The sequence below is a fragment of the Strongylocentrotus purpuratus genome, unplaced genomic scaffold, assembly GCF_000002235.5.
Source record: "Strongylocentrotus purpuratus isolate Spur 01 unplaced genomic scaffold, Spur_5.0 spur5_scaffold_8, whole genome shotgun sequence".
NCBI lineage: Eukaryota > Metazoa > Echinodermata > Echinoidea > Camarodonta > Strongylocentrotidae > Strongylocentrotus > Strongylocentrotus purpuratus.
In genome coordinates this window covers 3481738-3505228 of record NW_022145614.1, presented here as the reverse complement: position 1 = coordinate 3505228, position 23491 = coordinate 3481738, and the positions used below count along the sequence as shown (strand labels likewise).

The 23491-nt window shown below is 35.6% G+C and overlaps 1 protein-coding gene across 2 annotated transcripts; it reads left to right on the top strand.

Moving 5' to 3' along the window:
* Window positions 1-300: 300 nt before the first annotated feature.
* On the top strand, window positions 301-23491 carry LOC576291 (junctophilin-1). 2 transcript variants are annotated; one of them, XR_004062280.1, is made up of 5 exons: window positions 301-1101; window positions 3977-4095; window positions 17943-18958; window positions 20875-21453; window positions 22852-23491. XR_004062280.1 is itself a non-coding variant. In XM_030975732.1 (5 exons), exons 1-4 carry the CDS (start codon window positions 326-328, stop codon window positions 20995-20997), a joined length of 2034 nt encoding a protein of 677 aa, XP_030831592.1. In that variant the 5' UTR covers window positions 301-325; the 3' UTR covers window positions 20998-21039; window positions 22852-23491. The 2 variants fall into 2 exon arrangements, 1 of the variants encoding a protein (XP_030831592.1); XM_030975732.1 differs by having other exon boundaries at window positions 20875-21039.

Here is a 23491-nt window from a genome sequence, read left to right as displayed (position 1 = left end):
AATATCAAAGTATAAACCATCGCCTGTGCCTAGAAGTTTAAAAACAACCTAAACTACTGTAGCTCTTGTGTATCTCCTCTAGATATAAAAGTGCTTGAGATTTGCAGGTGGCCCACTACACTGGGGTTTCCCCTGCTCTTGTACTAGTACCGGTACATTTATATACTAAAAGAGGTCATGATATTGGCTTAGAGTGTATAGTTTAATACCATGAAGGGTCATGTAGGTATGTACATGTATTTTTTGCTTTTACACTGAATGGTCTGATAAAGAATTCCTTTGATTTTGTATTGCAGGTATATACCAAGGACAGTGGACAGGTGGCATGCGGCATGGCTACGGAATCAGAAACAGCGTTCCGTATGGCATGGCTTCCATCGTTAGACCATCATTGCGAACATCCCTCACGTCGTTACGGAGCGAGCACGAAAACGGTTCCATCGCGAGCTCGCCAGAAAACTTTGGGCAGCGGGGAGGGTTCGCAATGGACGTTTCCGACGACTGCACCTCGGATTTGGAAAGCAACAAAAGTGCCACACTGAGGCGGAACGAGACCTCACGCAGGAGTAGGACACTCATGGGTGGGTTTAGGAGCAAGCGTAGGAAAGACAAAAACAAAAACAGGGATTCTTTGGTAGAAAGTGGGGGCAGTGTGGCTTCTCTAAGACACAACCTTAAACACCAAGACTCACTAAAGAGTAATGAAAGTACTATGAGCACCAGTTCTGTGCAATCATCGTGTTTTGAGAGTGACATGGGTCACATGCATGAAGAGGAGGCTTCACACGATGTGACGGAGGTGTACATGGGGGAGTGGAAGCAAGACAAGAGGGCTGGCTATGGTACAAGTCAAAGATCCGATGGCTATCATTACGCAGGAGAGTGGCACAACAATAAGAGACACGGCTACGGCTCATTGATATACCCCAATGGCCAGAAGGAGGAAGGAAAATGGAAACAGAATTTGTTAGTTGCATCAGGAAAAAAGAAACTCTTTGTTATTGGATCAAAAAAGATAAGTGAGCGGGTAGAGCATGCTGTGGAGTTAGCCGGACAGGCTGCTAACCTTGCCAGAGCTAAGGCTGACCTGGCAATATCTAGGTAAGATGTGAACCTATTATTCAGTTGAACCTTTATCAGATTTTAGATTCTAGGAAACTAACACCGGAACTGTCATGCCTAGCTAGACAATCACCTGTAAGGAAAAGAAAGTAACCGCATTGATATTTTCCCCCAGCCAAACAAAAGAAGAAAATTACCCCTAGGAAAATGACTATCCTATGGGTAGTTGTAATAACACAAGGCAATCAATTCAAGCCTATGGTTTTCCTATGAGGGTAGATATCTAGGGATGATTGTCCAGGGGTTGGCATTCTGATACAGATATTAATTAATGAATCATACATGTGGCTCAAGTTTGAATTTCAAAATCAGAATTTTGTTTCTCTATGAGTATTAGGCAGTGCAATGATTGAGTTCATATATCAAATTATAATTTTTGTGGAAGGTTGAGCTGAAAAGTTCTTTGGTTTTGTAAGAAGTTCAGCTAATCGATTAGAATGATACAGTGCCTTTCATGTCTCTTCTTCTCAATTTGAAGAATAAAAATCATGTATGGATTCTCCATCTCTTAAAATACAAAGAGTGAATTGTGAATGCATTACTCAAAGATCTTTTCATTTCTATGGATGGTGTCAGAAGTAAGTATATTTGGCATTCAAGCAAGATGAAAGAATCTCGTTGTGTTGTGGCTTTGCTCAGTGTTGAGATGAGGTTGTATTATTCTAGGCAAAGGAAGGAAGATGAGAAAGCTTTAATACGAGGGAACAGACCTTGGAATGTATATATCTAGGAATCCAGAATGGAAATGGATTTCTTCTGAAAAAACCCTGGGAAAACCTTCCCAGGGGCAATGCTTTATGAAGATTACAGTATATACTCTAGAATCTCTTTCCTATGGAGCTCTTAAAGATATCAGGTAACATCCCTTCAGATTTAAAATATGACTGAAATGTGATATATGACTTTGAGTTGAGGTTGTATATTCATAGGGACCAAATTATATTTTCTTGCATGAAAGAGCCTGTGTGTCATTGGCCAGTGTGTGAAGATATATATGATTTTGTAACACTAGCATAGTTCAGCTTTTGCTCCACCCCAACATGTAATTGTGCATACATATTTAAGTTACCATACTGTATGTATCACCACTATAGATTTTATATATATATATATATATATATATATATATATATATATATATATATATATTTATATGTACACATATTCTCATTAAAGATTAAACGAATCAACAGGTTCTCAACAGGATGCAAGTGAGAGAATATTGCAAGGCTGTGTTTAAACACATGAAATATTAATTCATTTGTATGTTGTAGCCTTTGAATCTACCTTTTCAGGCATGACCATTAGATGAATTCTCAATTCAACGAACATAAAATATATATTAGTGAACATATTGTCAATTGCCCTTTAAGGTCAGTCTGGATCTGATGCCCATCTCCATGCACTCCCAGTGGTGTTTTGTATCAGGGTCAAAGTAAAATATGGCATATTGATGCTCCTTTATATGCAACGACAATGAGACTCGGAGGACAGCATGGTTTCTAAGAAAATTCAGCCTCTTATTATTATTTCATATGTTCGTGTTATTTTCAGGATTCCTTTATTGCTTTCATGTGGTAAATATTGAATGTTTGAATAGCCTATGAAGGCCTTTATACATATTTGCTGCTATGGTGAGAATATTTGTTCGTTTGAATTTTGCATTCAGCTTTGGTCACTATTGCCACTTAAACATATATATATATATATTGTAAGTTATGCAGCAATTGGAATTGTTGAATGTTTTAATTCTTTCTACTGTGGTATAGTCAAGCCTCATAGTTTCCATTTTTATTGCTGTTGATGCAGAATGTAAGAATTGATCAGATTTCATTATAGTGAAATTATGACTCTGTCTTACTTCGCAGTCAATGGCAAAGATTGCAGTTCTGTTGAGTTGTTTTGGGTGAAATCGACTGGTTACCTGATGAAAGGTCATCATTCTAAAGTTTGACCTTTCATAGTAACTTCCCACGGACTGGGTGTCATGAAACCTTTTAAAGGGCACACCACCTTTATATTCCATGTTTTATAGGAGCCATTTTAGCCAAGAAAGTTTTCAGTACATCTAACTTTACAAACATGTATCACACAAAATGTTATGTCTGGACAGCATATTTTTATTGTTTCCCTTTTTGGTTTGTGAGCATTTATTTGTTTAAATAAAGAGATGCCAAAGTGCCTTTTCAATTCACCAACAGTTTTCAAAGCCAAGAAAAAAGAAGCACTGAAATATTCAAGGTTTCATGTTTGACAAAGAAAGAATGATAATAAGAAATACAAATTTCAATTTTAACTAACAGGCGTAAAAGCTTTCAAAATTCATTTTATACTCTGAATGGGATACTCTTCAAGATTATTTAAACAGGTTATTCATTCATTGGGCTGAAAACATGTATAATTATGGAGTGTCAGAAGTGTCAAGTCTAACAGGCACTATACAAGAACTCACCATTATTATTTTTATATTGAAAAGCAAAGAATTAATTATTCATTATATTAAATATAAATCTTCTGCTGTCTAAGCATTAATGATAGCCTTTCCTTACATCTAGAACCTTGTCTGTATAGTAGTGTGTTTTTTGGTGATGAGAGTGATAAAACCCTCTAACTGAATATTCTGGTGACTTCTTCCCCCATAGCTAAAGACTCAGGTGGTATTCTGATATTAAAACTCATATAATTGCATATCTGAAAAATAATGCAACTTGCAATCTGCATAAGGAAGGCCATTGATGCACCGATTATGTAAAAATGAAAATTGAACAGTTTGAGGTTTTATTACCTTATTGATTTTCTGTTTTTGACTGGTATATGCTTCATGGTCTTGTATGTTTGTTTTCTCTGGTCATAGGGCTGCATATGCCAAGGAGAAGGCTGAGATGTCTGATGTAGAAGCATCGGAAGCTCGGGAGGAGTCTATCAAGGCTAGGGCTAGGGCCAAAGATCTTGCTTCAACATTACCACCAAGAGGTATGTATATCCTCATTCAAATCAAATTTAAATCAATTCAAATCAAAGCAATACTAATCAAATCAACTATACATTTTGTCCATAGGCCATGACGGTCAACCTTCCCTGGACTTGTTGATAGTCAGTACCCTGTATTGTAAGCTCATTAGTAGGCGTTGTTTATTGGTTGACCCAATTACATGGAGATAATCAGAAGGGATTGAGAGCTGAATTAGAACACCCCAAACTATCCTGTCAATATAATCATTTACAAATCGACTTTGACTAAGGATAGAAAAAACTTGTACTTATAAAATGGCTGTACTTGAAGATATTGTTCTCATATTCCTAAAAAAACTTTCAGTTTTCATGAATTGTGTGATTTTTCAGAAAGAAGGAAATGTTGGACTTTATTATTGAGTGATTAAATTGGAATGCTCTCCTATTTGATTTGATTATTAAGGGATTTGAAATTAAAACATGAGAATAGAATTCGTAGTTTATTGATTCATATATGTGTAAGGTCTCTCTAAGAAGTGGGGAAATAACCATTAAAATTGAAGTCACAGGTTTGTCCCTTGGGATATCAATTTTTTTTGAGAGCCATTCAGAAGAAATTAGAAAGGAGGTCACCATTTGGTTTTACGCATTTCAAATCCAGGTCTCCACTTGACCATTGCATCTGTGACTGTTTATTTTCTGTCCTGATCTAGATGCGTACATTGTGCGTTCATTATCATAAGCACAAAAAAAGGTGCACAATCAGCACCGGAGGGGACAGGCATCATCCTTCAAATCCTGATCCTATCCACTTAATGTGGAAGCTTGACTTTAAATGATGTCAGGAGTGGGATACTTCTCTTATCAGACTCAAACCTGAATACATAGTGGTTAAACGCTAAATACCAAACCACTGCAACTAACCGCCTCATCATCCTCTGACATTTCATCCTTTTGATTTACAAGGATGCTCTATTAGAATTGTTTTTGTGGATTGATTGTGACAGACAAACAATGTCAATCCATAGAAAGCTCTCCAGATTTAGCTTCAATTTCAAAATGATTCATTTCATTTGCATGGCATTTTGCGTGCCTAATGAGAAAATGGTTTCCAATTTCAGTAATTTGATGTATGATAGTATGGTTTCGCCTCAGTTATACTTTATAACAGTCCCATGCAGGGGATAGCAATAAGATCCTAATATTTATACTTCACTTGATGATTCTAAATATCTTTATTTGTTTATATTTCCAGCCATTTGAAATTTTCTGTAAAAAGTCTTTCATGAATTGTATATATTATCTGTTTAATTTGGCAATTGACTTGGTTTGCTGTTCTGCTGTTGTTTCTTGCAGTTCTGCGTTTTTTTTGTTTGTTGCAGTTTTCATGAGATTAGAAGTGAACATCATTTTATCCAATTTCATTAGCAACTATGAACCCACAACTTTTCACATTTTCACCCATCTCACTGTGTTATAAGGGTGCTTGTAACCTTATGTTATTATTGTTTTCTTCCTGAACTAATATTAACAAAAATTGAATGCTATCACCTTTTATTCCATCCAGATATGTTTTATTATTAACAGGTATTGACTTGGCACTTTTTGTGTAGTAGCAAACCACAGAGTGAATTATTTTAGTAAAAGAATTTTTTTTTTAGAAGTGGATTTGTGTAGATAAATTTGAACAAACATCAAACTGTGGGAGTGAATTGTGAATTATGACCCCCCCCCCCAAAAAAAAAGTATGTTATCTTATATTTCAATTGCTGATCTCCTTTGATCAAAGTAATTTCTGTCTGCAGTCATATTACCCAAATAACTTGCCTTGAATGAATTAGACCTGTAAGTAATGTCACAGTTTCAGTTTTTATCTCCAACCACACTACAAAGTCTTTAAATGAATGACTACGCTATTGTTTTGTTCTTATATCAGTGAAAGGGGGAGGCATAAGAGTTATTTTTACTCTTAGTTTCAATATTGTCAAGATATTTCTTAATAATGTTTAATATGACAGTCGTTATTTCAAATGTTTGCTGCCTTAAACATCAAGCTTCATTATAAATACCGATGTTTCTGTATGTAGTGATTATCAACGTAATATAAAGAAAAATATTCCTCTGTGCACATATATATACAGCATATCATCTGTTTGGAAACAGAAGGGTGTTAGCTCAGATACCCTAACATATAGTTAACATCCTTCTGGCTCTAAGTAGATAATATACAAGTGCTAATCAACCAAGTAGTTAACAAAAGAAACTGTTAGGATTGATTTGTTTGTCTTGTAGTGGAGATAACACTGTAAACAAATCTCTAAGAGGACTTAATTGGCAGCACTATGAAACATGTTTTGCCTTCAGAGAGGCAGAGGTTTTAAAGGACAATTCTGTTTCAGTGCAAGTAATGTGCAATGTTTATAACAGCTGCCAATGAAATGTACCTCTGGTTAATGATATATGGATGATGATACATGTATGAGTTGTTGGTTGATTGCGCATGAGTCGATGACGTGCTGCTAATGCCTTGTGTTCTTAACCAAGGAATACTAACCAAATTTTGTATTTTTTCAGGCATGTCCATGATGAATGACTACGGTAAGACGATCCATTATCTAACTCTCTACTGCACAGCTCACGATAATTCTTTTTTCTTCTTCAGAATTTCCCCTATAGCTCTGTCTCTCTCCCTACCCCAGTCTTTTTTCTCTGCCCTCCCTGCCCTCTCTGTCTCTATATTTTCAGTTGTTGACACCCACTCTCCCTCTCTCCCTCTCTCTTTCTATCTCTGTGTCTATCTCTCTCTCTATATATATATATCTCTCTCTTTCCCTTTTGTCTGTCTCTATCTCTGTTCCTCTGGTTCTCTCTCTCTCTCTCTCTCCCTCTTTCTCTGTCTCTGTCTCTCTTTCTCTGTGTCTTGATCAAACTTGTTTCTTTTCTCTCATGCACTCTCATTTACTTGTGCTATTTCTCAATAATTGTGTCTCTATGTCTTTCACTGTCTTTCATTCTTTCTCTTCCACTCTCTATCTTTCTCTTCATATTTTCATTTTACTGTTTCTCTCCATCTCAATTCTCTTCCTTCATTTCTCTCAAACATATCTCTTTTATCTCTCCCTCTCCCTCTCTCTCTCTCTCTCTCTCTCTCTCTCTCTCTCTCTCTCTATTTCTCTCTCAATATTTCTTATCTCTGAGGCTGATTCACACAGAATACTTGTTGCATGCCCTGAAGCATAACAATTCGCTAGTCACGTAGGCAATGCAGATCTCGGCTCCGCATACATAAGTAAGCAAGGGGCCTTGCTAAAGTAAAAGCTTTCGTTCACGATTGTGTAATCTTTTTACGTCTTGATGAATGCCAGGGGATAAACACTCTTTCTTCCAGCTTTGTCTATTCTGCCAGGAGTCACAAACGCTCTCTTAATAATTGTTGTTTATGACCAGATGAAAAGGCATAATGTGTTAGACTTTCATTGCATTTTTCTTCTCCAGCTCTTTCACTCCATCACTCATTTACTCACCCATGTATTATGGTTAGTGGAACTGTTTGATAAATGCAGAGCACTTTGCAAACGCTGCATGATGGTATTGGCATTTAGAAGGATTCTCAATATTGCACATTTTAATCTTGTTTTATATAATGTCATGAGTTTGATTCAAAAGAAGCAAATGATGAAAAAAGAATCAGACAAACAAAGATGCAGGTATGAATGGAAAACCAGCAAATATAGGGTTGTGTACAGAACTAAGAAATGAAATAAAAGTATTTAATAATATGGTGGCGGGATGTGTGACATGGATTGTTTATAAATTGCTTGTTGTAGCATTGTTGGTATGATGTGATTTTGTGTATTAAGCTTTGTTACGGAACATCAATTTACTCAAAAAGCAAAGTTGGATATAGGTCTAAGATATTAAATCATCTTTTTTGATCCAGGAGGGCATAAAGTCATATCATTTAAAACAGAGTTAATGCCCTTCTGGCTCCAAACAGATGTTTTGTAAAAAAAAAATATAGCATGAGTGTCAATATTGTCATCTAATCCTCAATTCACAAAAAAAAAAGCTTTGGGGTTTTGTCACTTGTGTGTATGTATTGCAACTACTTTATAAACTCCTCTGTTCTTCAAAAGAAATCTTTGAAACATCTTAAAGCAATCTCCTAATTATGGACAGTTACAGAAAGATGTTGCTTAAAATAGAATGTTTTCTACCGGAGAAACTGCTATATTTAGCCTCATCCTGTAGGTCTAAATCGCTTCGAAAATATAGTCTTCGGTAATGAGAATGTAGGTTACATGTAAATATGTCAGAGCTTGATGTAGTTCCTTCAAAGATCATTCTAATGAACCTGGATTTCATGATATTTTTAGAATGAGCTACTCTATTTCAGCCCTATGTTAAGGGATCACTTTATGTATAATACCAGAGCCTTGAGGATGAAGATTTCTGGTTTTAATAACCAACCATGCCTTTCTTACCTTTTACTTTAAAGTACTATGAGGATGTATGTAAATGTCAGGTTAGTTATCTTGTCAGAAGATCAGAAAAACAACACAAAAAGTGACAAATTTAGCATCATGTGTTTTCAGCTCTTTATGCTTGGGGCACTAATAACCACAAATAGAAACAGAGAGAGGCAGAGACAGAGGGACAGATACACAGAGAGACACAGACAGAGATAGAGAGAGAGAGACAGAGATAGAGTCAGAGAGAGAGAGATAGAGAGTGAGAGAGGGGGAGATAGAGTCAGAGAGAGTGTGAGAGAGAGGGGGAGATGGGGGACAGGAAGGGGTGGCGTAGAGAGAGGGAGAGATGTGGACAAGAGGGAGAGAGAGAGAGAGTATACCTTGAGGGGCTGATGTTTTAAGGTATATATGCAATACAATACATGTCGTCGCTGTTTTCACGAAGTGACGGTAGTGAAAAAAAATTGCATTCACTTTGCGTTACGATTTTCCTCACTACCGTCACTTCGTGAAAATAGGGACGATGTATAGACAATTCAATAGAGAATGAAGCACTGCAATAGGACAATAAGAAAGGAAAGTTAATGAAAGGTAAGACATAGTTGTAAATTAAAGGAATGCTTTAATGTATACAAAATAAAGGGAGATTAAACAAACTTAAAAAATATCTTTCAGAACTTACAGCATCAAAGAATGAAAACCAAAAGCAGGTATAGAGATATTGAATCTTAATTGAATTGAGAGAAAACATTTCTAAGAAATGATACCTTAATTTATCAATGAATACAGAGATCAAGCCTAATACTATTTTTTTTATGGGATAAGGTATCAAAGAAATTGCTACTTTCAATAGAAAGAATGTGATTATATATCAAAGAAGGACATGATGTATATAAGAGAGGAGAAGAAGAGGGGAAAGAAGAATAAAAACAAAACAAAATGTAGAGAGCAAGAGAGAGAGAGAGAGAGCGAAAGAGAAAAGGGAGAGAGAGAGAGAGAGATTGAGGGGGTAGGACGCAGAGATGGGGCCTTAGCCAACTGTGACAAGCAATTACCCGCGGCTTGACGTTGAAAAACAAGATTCACGCAAATAGAACTTGATCTTGGTTACATGACGGATATCCTTCTTGCCGGCGCATGCTAAGAATGATGCCAAACATGGCAGAAACAAGTGCAGCTCCCTCGCTAGTCAGTGTTGCAGGCAGATATTCTTGATCGTCCATCTTTGGACAAAGATGAAAATCAAACTTGGATTAATAGGGTTTGGATTTAGCTTTACATCAAAGTCTCACTTCTATGTTTGAATCACTCAAACAAAAAACATTGTGAGAGAAAAATATATTTATATCAATTATTGATATAGTAATGTCTAAATTTGTCAATATTTAGTCAGTTATGTCTATATAAAAAAAGACTAGGTATATATTGTTGCAGACACAGACACAGCGATGTGATTAAATAAATGACAAATGTGCTTTAAAGCTCTGTAGTTCACATATGTTTATATATATATACAAATGCACCATCCTCATCATCCCGTGAATATGGCATGATAATGTATGTGATTGATAATCAACTAATAACATGTATAGTTCTTCCAGTCATCAAAAACGAAGATCACTGTATATTTATCTCTCCTGTGTTATATGGCTTATCAGTTCAAGAAAAGTTGCAATTAATGATAATAACACACTTAAAGACAGTTTCCATTATTCTACAGTAATCTGGTACTATTTTTCATATTGTTGCCAATCACTGCTTTGAAACTAAGTATTTGAAACCTTTTCTATTTCTGCTAATATTAGCCATTCCGTTGTGTATATAAGAGATTCTGTTTGAATTAGTGACTAATCATTCAGAAACATTCCATTTTTTTTTGCATCCCTTTAAACATCAAACATTTAAATATATCAGTTGGTGAATTATAAGATGCCTTGTAGAAGGAATTAGCTTCTAGATTTTAATTAGTAAATGGACTAACAAGTCTGTTGACATGTACTGAAGAAGAAGTAATAATAAACTAAATGGACCTGCAAATAGGCCTTCATAGTAGGCCTAATCATTCTTCTGGAGTCCAATTTTTCTCTCCTTAAAATGGACATAATTTTAGATGTTGAAATAAATGTGCATAATGATTTATTTAACGCATGATTTATTGGGACTCTATCAGAGGCACCTAGCAAACATCGGGAAGCAGTATCCTTCTTTACTTTGTGTTATATCTTGTACAATAATAGAACCTATCCTCTAGTGCATCACTCTGTTTCCTAGTTTAGAATTACCTCTGTCCTACTCTCCCAATATATCTTGGTCGTCATGGAAACTAGCGTTCTATTGTAAGAAGTAAACTTGATACTGTACATTAGCATTCTGTACAATCTAAACTTACTGTAAAGGTTGTGTGGGATACTCCGCATAATTAGACGTTATTTTGAACTAACGGTAGTGAACTCCCTTGATAATATGAACTTGAATTGCATTGTGGGTGATGCCTGTTGCTGCCTAAATTGCTCAATTAAATAATTGAGCAAAGCATGATGAAAACATTTGCCACATTTCTTGAGATGAAAGCAGACATTAATTTTATTATAGCAGTGTCAATTTGATAATAATATTTCATTTATATTGCAGTAAACTAAGTAATCTTGCATAAAAGGCACAATTCTTTGTGTCTGATTAATGGTACCGTACATGCTACACAAAATAAAAATCCATCTTTTTAGAATACCCTAATACATGTATATATCTTACCCAATATTGCTCTTCATTACTGCTCAGTGGTAAGGTAAAACTGCTTTATGAATAAAAAGAAATTTGTGAGATTGTCATATACAAAGTTCATGATATTTGGTGCAGTAATTGAATTTGGAAGTAGCTATTCATCTTTCCTCTTTTTGAGTCGCAGACTACACACACGACACACACACCCACACACACACATTCACACACGCATTATCCTAGGGTAACGATTTTCTTCTTTCTGTGACACTTGATATTATATGATACTTTATTGTTCTCAAATGTAAATCACTGCTGCACACATAACCAATCGAGAGTGTGGCTTACACATAATCCAAATGATATATAGATGATTATCTCCAGTTTGCATGCAAAGTAACCTAATTAGTATGGTTGGATCGAGGCACTGTAAGTTTCACCGGTTTTAGCAGGATTTTGAAAGCACTAGCTACCTCTAACATAGTCTGCTGGTTGGTGTGAGTTTAGCACATTTCCTGTGCATGGATCGGTAAGGTAATAGTGTGTTGTGAATATTCTTCTTGCAGTTTCAGACTTTATGCCCCTGCTGGTGAGAGATAGTAGGTATCTGTTCACTTTGCTGCTGTTCTTCTTTCCTTGGTAATATCTGAAAGCCGTATTGGTGTGATGTGCATGGTTTGTTGAGTTTTAGATTCCTAGATTCAAATGTAAGTATATCCTTCACTCAGTCAGTCGGTCAGGTAGTACCCATTGTAATTCAAATTGCATGGTCATGAATTTAGAATGTTATTGCATTCTGGCTCCAAATTTTCCAAATAAACTGCAATATAATGAAAACAAATTATAACAATGGCTGTTTACTCTATATTTGTTCAAAGTAAATAAAATTGCATATCCATTCTCTGATTTCAGCAGGCATTATTTATGGAATCCTGGGGAGGATGACTTGATCATCGCCCTCTAAAACAGATAACTATGCATGTCTGTGCCACTAAATGTGGGATACTTTTCAATCATCTGAGAAAGAAAATAATCTTTGTAATAAGGTTGAAGAAGATATAATTCAGAGCCAAGTAATATTTCCATGCAGTTTGTATGCAGTGTGGTTAATTACAAGAGATGCAGTTCTTTTCCTGGTTTTGAGCAAAGTTTGTTGAGCAGGCAAGGCACCACTTCACCTGCGTGCATGGTGTGCAATGATTAGCTGATCTTAGCTAGTATTGAAGAGATGTTTGATAAATGAGATACTCACCTTATATCTTCTAGCATCAGACGGAATGGCTACCAGGAAGATGGGTGTCAGGATACAGGTGCCTGGTGGTGGTGTTGGTGTTAGTAGTGGAAGGGATGATGGAGAAGATGATGTTGGAGGAGGGGGTCGTGGAGGTAGGTCGTCCACCCCCTCTATCTTCAATCCTAAATACAATCCAGCTCCCTGCACTCTCATACATGCCTATTTACATCCTAGAATCTCTACTAAACTTTGAAGCAAACTTCCCCACATGACATCTGTTTGGAACCAGAAGGCGTTAACTCCATATTTTACTAAGAGTTAAAACCCTTCTGGCTCCAAAAGATGAGATGATGTTAGGTTGCAATAACATACACAAACTGTAATTCTGCAATATTCATACAAGTTTCTAGCCCCTGCCTTTTTATTATCATTATTTCTTTCTCCCTTTCTTTCTTTCTCTCTCTCTATCATTTATTTCTGTGTTATGTATTTTGTATAAAGAAGTCTCACTCTTCTTTCTCTTTTTTAAAAATCTTTAGTGAATGCATCTTTCTCTCCTACTTCAGATTCTTCTTTCTTTACCTTTAGATTGCCATCCCTAACTCCTGAAGGTACACCATTAAACTAAGATTTTGGGTACTGTTTCATACATGTCAGTACCTTGTACCTTGTGTTCGTCTCTTCCGAAAGGTCCGCTAGGAACTATAACTGGAAGTATAACTTGACGTGACGAGAGTATAGAGTATAGATTTGTGTATTTCTGGGGTTATGCTATTTGATATGCTATTCGATCAGTAGCATAGTGTCTGACATGGAAATTGGTAGATCATTTTTTTTTTTGTCTTGATATGTTTAATAAATAAATCGGAAAACAGAGAATGTAGATTTTGTTTTGCTTGAAATGTCAAATTTTAGGGAAAATTTATGCCGAAATCAAGTAATTTCATATTTTATTTGAAAATGTCAAATGGTACATTTGTATAAAATCCCTCCTCCTCAAACATCTATATGCATGTTGTTGCATTAAAGTGAGCTCAATGCAAATGAAATTACTATAAGCTAGTCTACCCTGCTCACTCTCTGACATTTCCATATGCCATTTGAGTTGAGATTAGATTTATTCCCATCACTCGTAGCATTTAGAACAAGCACCTGGGCCATGTCATTGCCCTCATTATTCCAAGCAAGACAACGTAAATGAGTCTGCAGGAGGAAGGGGAGAGATCAGAGCAGTTACTATGGCAACCAAATATTATTATGCGCTACAGATACATTATATTATAAGAGGAACATGTGAATTGCCAATGGACAGAACATCCATTTTGGTCATATTCTTTCCTGTTTGTTCTACCAGTGGTACTAGAGATTTCATCCGTCATATTAAGTGGTAATGTTGAGGTAGCAAGGATTTCCAAGTTGTGTTGTTAAAAGCTGAAGTTGTTTATTGAGTAGATGTTCATTCTCTTCTCAGTTGTTTTTAGTCACTTGTGAGAGAACAACACAATTGCTTAAATTCTTGCTTTAGCTCATCTTCATGGGATTTATATTGGTCTTTATTTTAAGCAGATAATAGATGTTGTGTGACTGATTGGGTTACAAATATCTCTCAAAGGTAAAGTATATCTGAACCTACAATTCACTTATAATGTTCTATCAGCTTTTACAAAATTAAGCAGAGAATAAGTGTTAAAGGCTATTAAAGCAGATTTTCAAGCCCACATATATTGAATTGAAATTCTAATTTCAGAGAATTTTATTGCTTATGTCTCTGATCATCACTCGTGCTCATGTTTGCCAATTAAAACATAAACCGATATATAGAGACAAGTTAAAGCTAGAACAGCTGTGTAGACAAATATATCGTAGGAGCAAAAACATTTATGTCTTGGATAATTTTGGATATTTGACCCAGGCATTGTTTTAAAAATGGAATCATATTTTTTTGTTATAATTTGTTTAGATATTGTGATCGACCATGGATAAATGTACGTACCCAGTGACATTATGGCCTGGTAATATTTGGATTGTTTGCCATATGTGAATGAGAGTTGGGGTACCCTTATCAGTCTCATGAACCTAAATGTTTTCATTACAAAGACTCCCTCTAGTGTTTATTACCACACATGTCCGCCATCAGCCAACACATGTCTCCCATGTAATCTTCCTACAAAAACAAACTCCAGTCTATAATTGTATTAACTTGCCATGCTAGCCTTCACTTATCAAGGCGTCTTTCGGGCATTTCTGAACTCGGATGTGCCTCCAGACTGACCTTTACAATGAAGAAAAAGATTTATTATCCATGACTTTTCATACATTATTTAGGTAACTACAAGTTACAGTTGGAAATGTATGTAAATTATATTTTATTATCCCATTAAGAGGTGAATAAAACCGGCAAAGATCATGTTTTTATGAAAAACTCATCTCAAAATATCCTTGGTACTGATGAATAAAGACATGACATACATTTTTTGTAATGTAAAGGCTGTGCACATTTACCATCACTTGTCAATCATATAATGCCAAAACATATTCCAGTTTTTAAAATAATCAACAACAAAAAACTGACATGACAAAAATGTGTATATTTACTTACCCCTCCCACTTTCTTAATTTGGATGTAAAGGTACCACTGCTTTGTAATTTTTTTTTTTTTTTTTTTTTTTTAGTCATATACTTTTCATCCTCATCAGAGATAGCACTCTCTTGATAAAAATCCATTATTTCATTAGATCCTTTATAGGTCAGATGGGAAGAAAACTCACTTTTTTCTTAAATTTTTGTGCTTCAATAAGTCTACATCTTCTTTAGATGTTCCATATTTTTTTTTCTTTGATGATGAGTGAATGACCTCTGACTAGATTAACAATGTTCTACTGCCATGCAAATGTCGTAGATGTTCTTTCAATTTATAGAAAATTTTACATATCCTTTATAGATCAGATGGAAATAATTCTTTTTTTCCTGAAGTGTTTGTAGTCAATAAGTCTACATCTTCTTGAGATGTTCCATATCTTATTTTATTGCTGATGATTGATCTGTGATTAGATTTACAGTGTCCTCCTGCCATGCAAGAGTGTAGATGTTCTTTTAATTTATAGAAAACTTTTCATGAAAGTTTAATAGCTTCATTTAGTATTGATCACATACAACACTATTGTACTTCAACATGTCCACATCTTCATCTGATAAAAGACATAAACTTATCTTTCAATAAATGTGTGTGTCATTTCTTTTCTATCTTTAAGTGTTCAAACAGACAGTAAAATTGTTTTTGTACTCTACATATGGGTTCACCCAGCTGACTTCGGTTTGTTCTCACACGAAGCAGTAAACTAGCTCACAAAATATTCCATTGCCAAATAAGATGAGATATGCAGTACAGGTGTACAACATTTTGGTTTTATATCCTACAACACTGCTTCTTTACATGTAAAAGGTGCAATTGTACTTGTATGTTGTTGCTTGTATATTATAAAAACATCAAAGTAGGATACTTTACGTTTACATCCCACTGCTGCCACCAGGTGAATGATGGATAATTTACATATTGTTTACCTGACCTGTCATTTACATCCCACTGCTGCCACCAGGGGAATGATGGATAATTTGCATATTGTTTACCTGTGGTTTACATCCCACTGCGGCCACCAGGTCATCACATCACCTTCACCAAGTCTATGATAAATAATTTACATTCAAATGTTATTTATCACTTGCCTCCCACTGCTGTCAGTGGGATGTAAATTTACACATTATAGTGAAAACATGTTCTGTTGATTGAAATCCAGGCTTGAACAGACAACAACTAAAAAGGGGACTTCTAGAGGGCAGACAACCACAACACTTAGTAGTACAAAGGAAGGTTTCCCTTCACCAAAGGGATATAATTGAATGGGTTAACTGCCTCATGTGTGAACCGACTTAACTATCTTGGCTAGTTTCTATTCTACCTTGTTTTCTCTGTTGCTGTAATTATAAGTGCACCTGAGAATACTTTCCTTTCTTCGGCACTCACTGTTATTTACTACTTCAGATTCTATCTGTAATATGTGTAGGCCTTCTTTTACTCTAGGTTTTCCTACCAAATAACTATTTTTGGTACATGTGCTACTTTGACTTTATAAATCTATATATTTGTTAACATTTCTTCAGCTAGTAAATATCAACAAAGAGATTTAAAGAGGATTCAGAGTGTTTCTTCTTTCTGTGACTTGAAATAGAAACTTGGTAGTATTAATGTGATTTCATGTGGCTTTGTTGGCAACTTGAGATTGTTTTCTCTACTGATTATGTTTACTGATATTTCAAGATGTATATTATTGCTTTGCTTTGATAAATATATAAAATTCTTTATACAAGCCATAGATGATAGTATTTGATGACATGTTTATTAAAGAATTTAGTACATTTATGCTACATCATTTTTATTCTCTTAATTCATTTACTTATTCTCCTTGGATCTCTTGTATGGCACTGTTCCAGTGATTGGTATAACACTGTCAGTACTAATAATGAATATCATGTGTAATATCAATGGCATATCAGGGTTTCTGCAGGCAGAGTGTTAACCCTGTCAGTTCATATCCATAAATATCACATGGATTATCAGTGGTATGCGGGCCGGGGAGTGTGGTAAGAAGGTGCTTAAAGTAAGATTCTTTTCTCCACCCATGATTGAGGTCAGCGTTGTCGAAAGCAAATGTCACATGCTACTGTCAAATCCTGGCCCACTTATACAAGGTCATCATTAAATCTAGCAGGCATGGTGACATTTACTTGTACATTGCAGAAGCCAATCCTTTGCAAACTGCACATGAATTAGCTTTGCTGGTATGAGAGTATATATCCAGTCTAGATCATTGCATGTGATAAGTATTAGGGAAGTATACAAGCGTATAAAGGTCTGTGATGATTTTACACGGAACCATAAAATTGTTCTCAGTAGAATATTGTGTGTTTTTTATAAATAATCTGTCAGTATATTTTAGAGTATGAAAATTGATGATTGCAGGATTGTCTTAAACTTTTGAACAGGATAAAACGCTTTTCCATATACCTTCAACACATTCTATAAATTATGTAAAAATGGTTTTACATCTCATAAAGTATGATATGATAAGATGCATTCAAGCAAGTCAGAATATGCAAGTATTTTGTAAACTTGAATAAAACTTTGAATTTAACAATTAAGAAATTTCTCATTCCATTATCATTTCACGTCAATATAAATAATTCTACTTAGTTACAAATGGAAAGAAGATGATTGAACTAGTTGCCATAACATCCTTGAAACCATTGGTTACTCCAAATTGAAATAGATGACAAATATGAAATCGCTGTATGTCTATACATTTAGCATCCCAGAAAAGATGGGTTCTACCAAATTCAGAAAAACTACAAGACGTTTAAACACTGTCTTTTTTTATTTGTTTAAGCAGGGGAAGGTGGTGACATCAAGCTGGACAGGAAAAAGAGCTTCTTTGGTCGTCACTTAGGTGGCTTTGATCGTAAGAATCGGATGAGAGGCACTATCGTCAAATCTCGATCTGGAAGCCGGTCAGAACGTGGCGAGGGCTCCCATCCCTCATCTCAATCCAGCGACCGTTCCATTCCAAGTGGACTGTCCAATGAATGGGATGGTCGTGGGGCCAGTCCACAGAACGACAGTCAGATGAGAGAGGCTAGGTCTACAGGGAACCTCTGTGATGGTAGTCCAGTTCCCAGGAGGCATCGGGGAACCCTGGACAGGATGGGCAACTCTCAACAGAGCAACCCTTCAGACTCCAGTCCTCAAATGGACAGAAGGATGCTCAGTATGAGGGAGTATCATCAGAGAGAATACCATAGCATGGATGAGAGGTATGGACCTGATGGTAGAGAATACCATATGGACAGGAACAGGCACTACAGCGACAGGTCCTTGACAGATCTCACTCCTGATTCAGGGATCAGCACAACGTCAGATTCTGACCGACTGAGACGGGAAGCCATCAGATCCAATCACAGGAAAGCACCACCAAGAAGACAACTCACCAGACAAGAGGGCTTGGATGATGCTTATCACAGTAGTCATGGTGACCATCATGACCGCTATGATCACTACAACGACAGAGACTACAGAGACGACTACTACGACGACGATACACCGTATAACAAGTATGACAACAAGTTTGACAAGGAAGACGAGGATCCATACCTCCATGACCACATGGTTGAAGAGGAGGATCCAGAGAAACTAAAGCAGCAGCACTTGAAGCAGAAGAAGAAGATTAAGATCACTGAACTAGCCACCAAGGTAGATGCTGCTCCTCCTGGTCATTACAGGACGTTCCAGGGGAGGTTCCCAGCAACGTGTGGTATCAAGTACCAACCTAAACCAGAAGGAGAGGAGGATGATGTCAGAGATCCAGAGCTAGATGGAGAGGGAGCTCTAGTTGTACATTCTGCAAAAATGGTAATTGTATAATATTTGTATTTCTCATAGAACTGTTATATTATGTCCTTTGTTGTGGTAAAGCTGGCATTGCTCTTAAATTCACGTTCATGTTCCTGCAATCAGAGCAATAAACGAGTTTGAATTTTTAAGAAGTGGTCCATTGCAGCAGAATTTCTTAAATCCATTTGCTATCTGACTCTCACGTCTATTTAGCTGTATAGAATGATCTTTACGCTTAAATTATTGAATGAATTATATGCATGATTTCTTTTTTAATTAAAAGGCTGCATATCTGCAAGATGGCATTATCATCGTAATTCAGTTTTAGATATGATCACACCATACATTTTGTACATATATCATATTCTACAGATAAAGTTGGTTTCTGGTCAAAGAACTGGCCAGAAGCAATTTGGAAAGCTTGATTATGTAATACATACGAGTTGATCATGTAGCATATGGGAATTGGTGTATACTGTCAGGTTTCTGAATCATTGATTTGATAAGAAATTTACTAAATTTTGATAAAGAGTACATGCACTTCACACAGAAATAGGTATATTGGATTGATCTTGTGGCATGAATGTTTGGTCCAAATCCTGCAGCTATTCTCATCACAATTTGAATATGAGGGCACTTAAAGAGCGATCCTTTTCATGGGAACATTTCTATTATGACTCTCTTCCAAACTGATCTAGATAAGAATGAAAAGATGACAAATTGTCCACCTTTACCAGAACCTGACTTTTTCTTCAACACAATATATATGAAATAATGATATTTGTCTGCCCAACAGATGGCAGCAAATAAAAATATAGTGTCATGGTAATGGCTGAATTTCTGAAATATAGACTGGTCAATGAAATATGCTTAAATGGAGCTTGAGTTGGGACTATTGAAAAATAATTGATAGGTTTGAATATTTTCTATTTGTACTTTATTTATGATTTAAAATATAGGTAATTCCAGTTTTATTGATTATCTTGTTGGGTGACAGAAAGCCATCCAAATACAACTGACATGGTATTTTAAGATTGAGTTCTACAAACTAGCAAATATCTTTTCTTACGTTGTTATGTTATATTTATCCTTACTTCTTTATGTGCATCATCCATATTTGTTGCAACATTCTTTGTATTCATTTCGTTTTGTGTTTATTCATTCCTATGTTGAACCTTTATTTCATCATCTGTATAATATTTTATGATTTCATGGTGTCATTTAAATTATTTCTCTATAACCATTCTTTGTAGATTCTCTTTTATTTGTTCTTAAGCCCTGGTATTCTGTGGTCTTTAACAAATGTTTCATGCTCAATTTTCTAACCTTGTTCTGTCATTCATTTTTGGAGGTCCCTTTGGTATATTATTTACTTCTTATTACCTATCCTTGACTCTGTCCTGTTTTTCCCCTCTCGTATGTATGACTTTGATCACATATATCTATCCTTTTCAGTCTGCAGTCTTCTAATGATCAAGTTTCAAGACCTATCCTCAAAGTTTCACTTTGTCTCGTATCACCATGGAAACTCCTTAACTTTCTTTATTCAAACAAACCAACCTCTCATCCTTGGTCCTGCTTTAGCCTTCACTTCATTGTTGCTTTTCAGATGTTTCCTCCATTTTAATTCACTTCCATGAAAACGGCCTGTGTTGTTTCTAATGGCAGTGTATTGAAATTTGTTTTGTTACCTATTCATTTCTATATTTGTCTCATTCTTCAGTAACAGTACCTGTAGCTGTGTGAAGATGGTGCAATTTGGCATTTGTTAAATGACTGATTGCGAATGAGAAACTCCCCAGTAAAGGAATTTCATTATATATTTAGTAGTAGTAGCCAAAGTTACAAAACATGATGTTTAGTTATAAACAAACAACTGATATTTATTCTTTATTTCTCTTCTCTTTACTCTGCATCTTGTTACTTTACTACAGAACTGGGCTGCAAGCAAAGGTCTAACCGTTCTAGTCCTGGTGCTCAACGTAGGCTTCACAGTCCTATTCACCAGTCTCTTCTTACAGATGGAAGAAGAAGGCAACTGGGACAGCTGGCCCTAGCCCTGGTCCTGGTCTTACCTCTAGTCCTCAAAACACAAACATGTACATATTGCTTGTTTCTTCAGTCATCTTGAGTTTCTGCTTGTCTGTGTTGGTGTGATGATGACAGGAAGCATGGCCTTAATTTATTTATTTTGAAGCCCTGAACGAGTTGCAGCAATCGTCTTTGGCCTTGAATTGTAGCGCCTCTTTCACCTTGCATGATCTGTATATACACAAACTTTGCGTATTGTTTCTAAGGAGCACTCCCATAGATGAACAAATAGAGGATACATTGATGCAGAAGGAGCTGGGCTTCTTATCAGTTACACAATTAAGATCCAGGAAACATTTTACTTGGAGGTATAGCGTACTCTAGTAGAAGTTACAAAGGAGCAGGAATCCTGAAAATTGCAAGCAAACTTTGGATAAAGGAGCAAGGGGGCTTGATGTTGCATGCTGCACATATTTACTTATGTAAGTTAAATATACCTTTATATAAACAATTATATATGTACAGTTTCTATGGTAATTTCAGGGGTGATGCATTATTTGTCAATCGACAACACTTATCACAACTAGAGAGATGTTTTAACTGAATATATACCACCTTCATCCTTGGATCATTGTGCTTTTGAAATAAGTGTGTTTTCATATAATATAAAGCAACAATATTTTCTTTAAAAGCGTGTTATATGATAACTAATCTGTTTACATTAAATCATTATATATTAGTTCAATGCTTTAAATTGACATAGGAACATACAACAGTCCATAAATTCCAGAACACCTGTTGACCCATTTAACATGTTAATATAATCTCTGGCACTCCTGTAAAATTCTTTCCCTCTATTGAGTTTGTAAAGAGTACTGCAATTTCTGAATTTACTTGCACTGTTGCTAAATTGCTGATTGTACATAATTATTTCATGGCACCCGATGGAATGCCAATTGATGTACAGGAGAAAGAAGTATTCTTTCTTCTTTTCATTTGGTGGCTAAAATTTTTTTGAAGAGCAAAAACTGTTTTAAGTCTAAGACTGAATGCATGGACTGACCTTTATAACAAAAACCCAAGTTATTTTTTCTTCTTTTTAGTTTATTTCATATTTAAGTAGACATTCCTGAAATAAGTCTGAAATATCTTTTCCCTTTTACCCTCTAATGATACCACAAATGTGTAATGTAATTGACTAACAAAAATTATACTGATTTATTGTCATGGCAGGGTTAAATGGATCAAATCAAGATTGCTGTTTCATTTTCTCTTATTTTAATTTAACCCCTTTTCATATTGCTCCCCCTCTTTATTTGTATTTGTTTTCACCTCACTACCTTTCCATTATTATTTCTTTCATTATTTTCACCCACTTTTCTCACCTCTATTGTTTTATCACAGAGCTGTTTTTCCAGCCTCACCATAACTGTACACCTGCCTACAAGCACCCATCTTGTTACATTTTAACCATGTGCATGACAGTTCATTTAACATCGGGAACATTGTTTATTGACCTTTAATGATGAACTTCTACGGTGTTCAGCATCAAATTATTGATGTAAAATATGTCATGTCATGCAGAAAGTATATTTTTATGAAACTTTTTTTTTAATGGAAAGATATTATGACCTTTAAATGTTGTACTTTTTAAAAAAATATATTAAAAAAGTACATCTTATGAATCATATTGAGAATAAATCACTTATTAGGAATGTAAAATTTACAGCTTATCGCTGTAAGTTGATAAAAACTATGTAACAAAGATGCTTTTGTTATGCTAAATTATGTCAAATAGCATTGTGCGTCTTTATTAATTTTTTTTAATTTTGTTCTTTTTCTCCCTCTCTCTCTTCTTTCTCTTTGTTCCACTCTTTTAGACCTGGTCTGCCAGCAAGGGCCTTATTCTGTTAGTCCTGGTCCTGAACGTTGGCTTTACGGTTCTCTTCACAAGCCTGTTCCTACAAATAGAAGAAGAAGGAGAATGGGAGAACTGGCCCTGACACTCACAAGACCATTAGAACTGATGAAGTACCAAACAAGTATGTCGGTCCATCTTGTAGCCGAGCTAAGACCATCTTCAGGATAGACTATCACAAGTGATCAAGCGCGAGAATGAGAATCTTGTATTCTAGTTACAGGTTTACATTGGAACTTGAAAACGTAGGATGAAGACTTACTGAGGAACATGATATCAGAGTACTATTTGTATGCTCTCTCATCAGAGAATACATCATCCTTGTTGCAACATTCATTTATTTGTTTCATTCATTCTTTTATTAACATTTTTAAGAATCATCTAAAACATACAGTGCTTTATCTGAAATATGTGTTTCATGAATGTAACACATGTAATAGTAAATAAGACTTTAAGGAAATTCACTAGTTGGAAATGTTGGGACATACTGAAAAGCTTATAATTGAATTAAAACTTTATCCAAACAGATGTCCTGTGACATTGACCAATCCTGATCTGCCACTAAGTTAGAGCAGTATCAGTGATTCTGATTGGCTGTACTG

Coding starts and splice junctions, on each gene's coding strand:
- LOC576291 (XM_030975732.1), top strand. CDS start 326: ATGCGGCATGGCTACGGAATCAGAAACAGCGTTCCGTATGGCATGGCT. Junction 4,096..17,942: donor TTCAACATTACCACCAAGAG/GTATGTATATCC, acceptor TTGTTTAAGCAG/GGGAAGGTGGTGACATCAAG. Junction 18,959..20,874: donor TTGTACATTCTGCAAAAATG/GTAATTGTATAA, acceptor ACTTTACTACAG/AACTGGGCTGCAAGCAAAGG.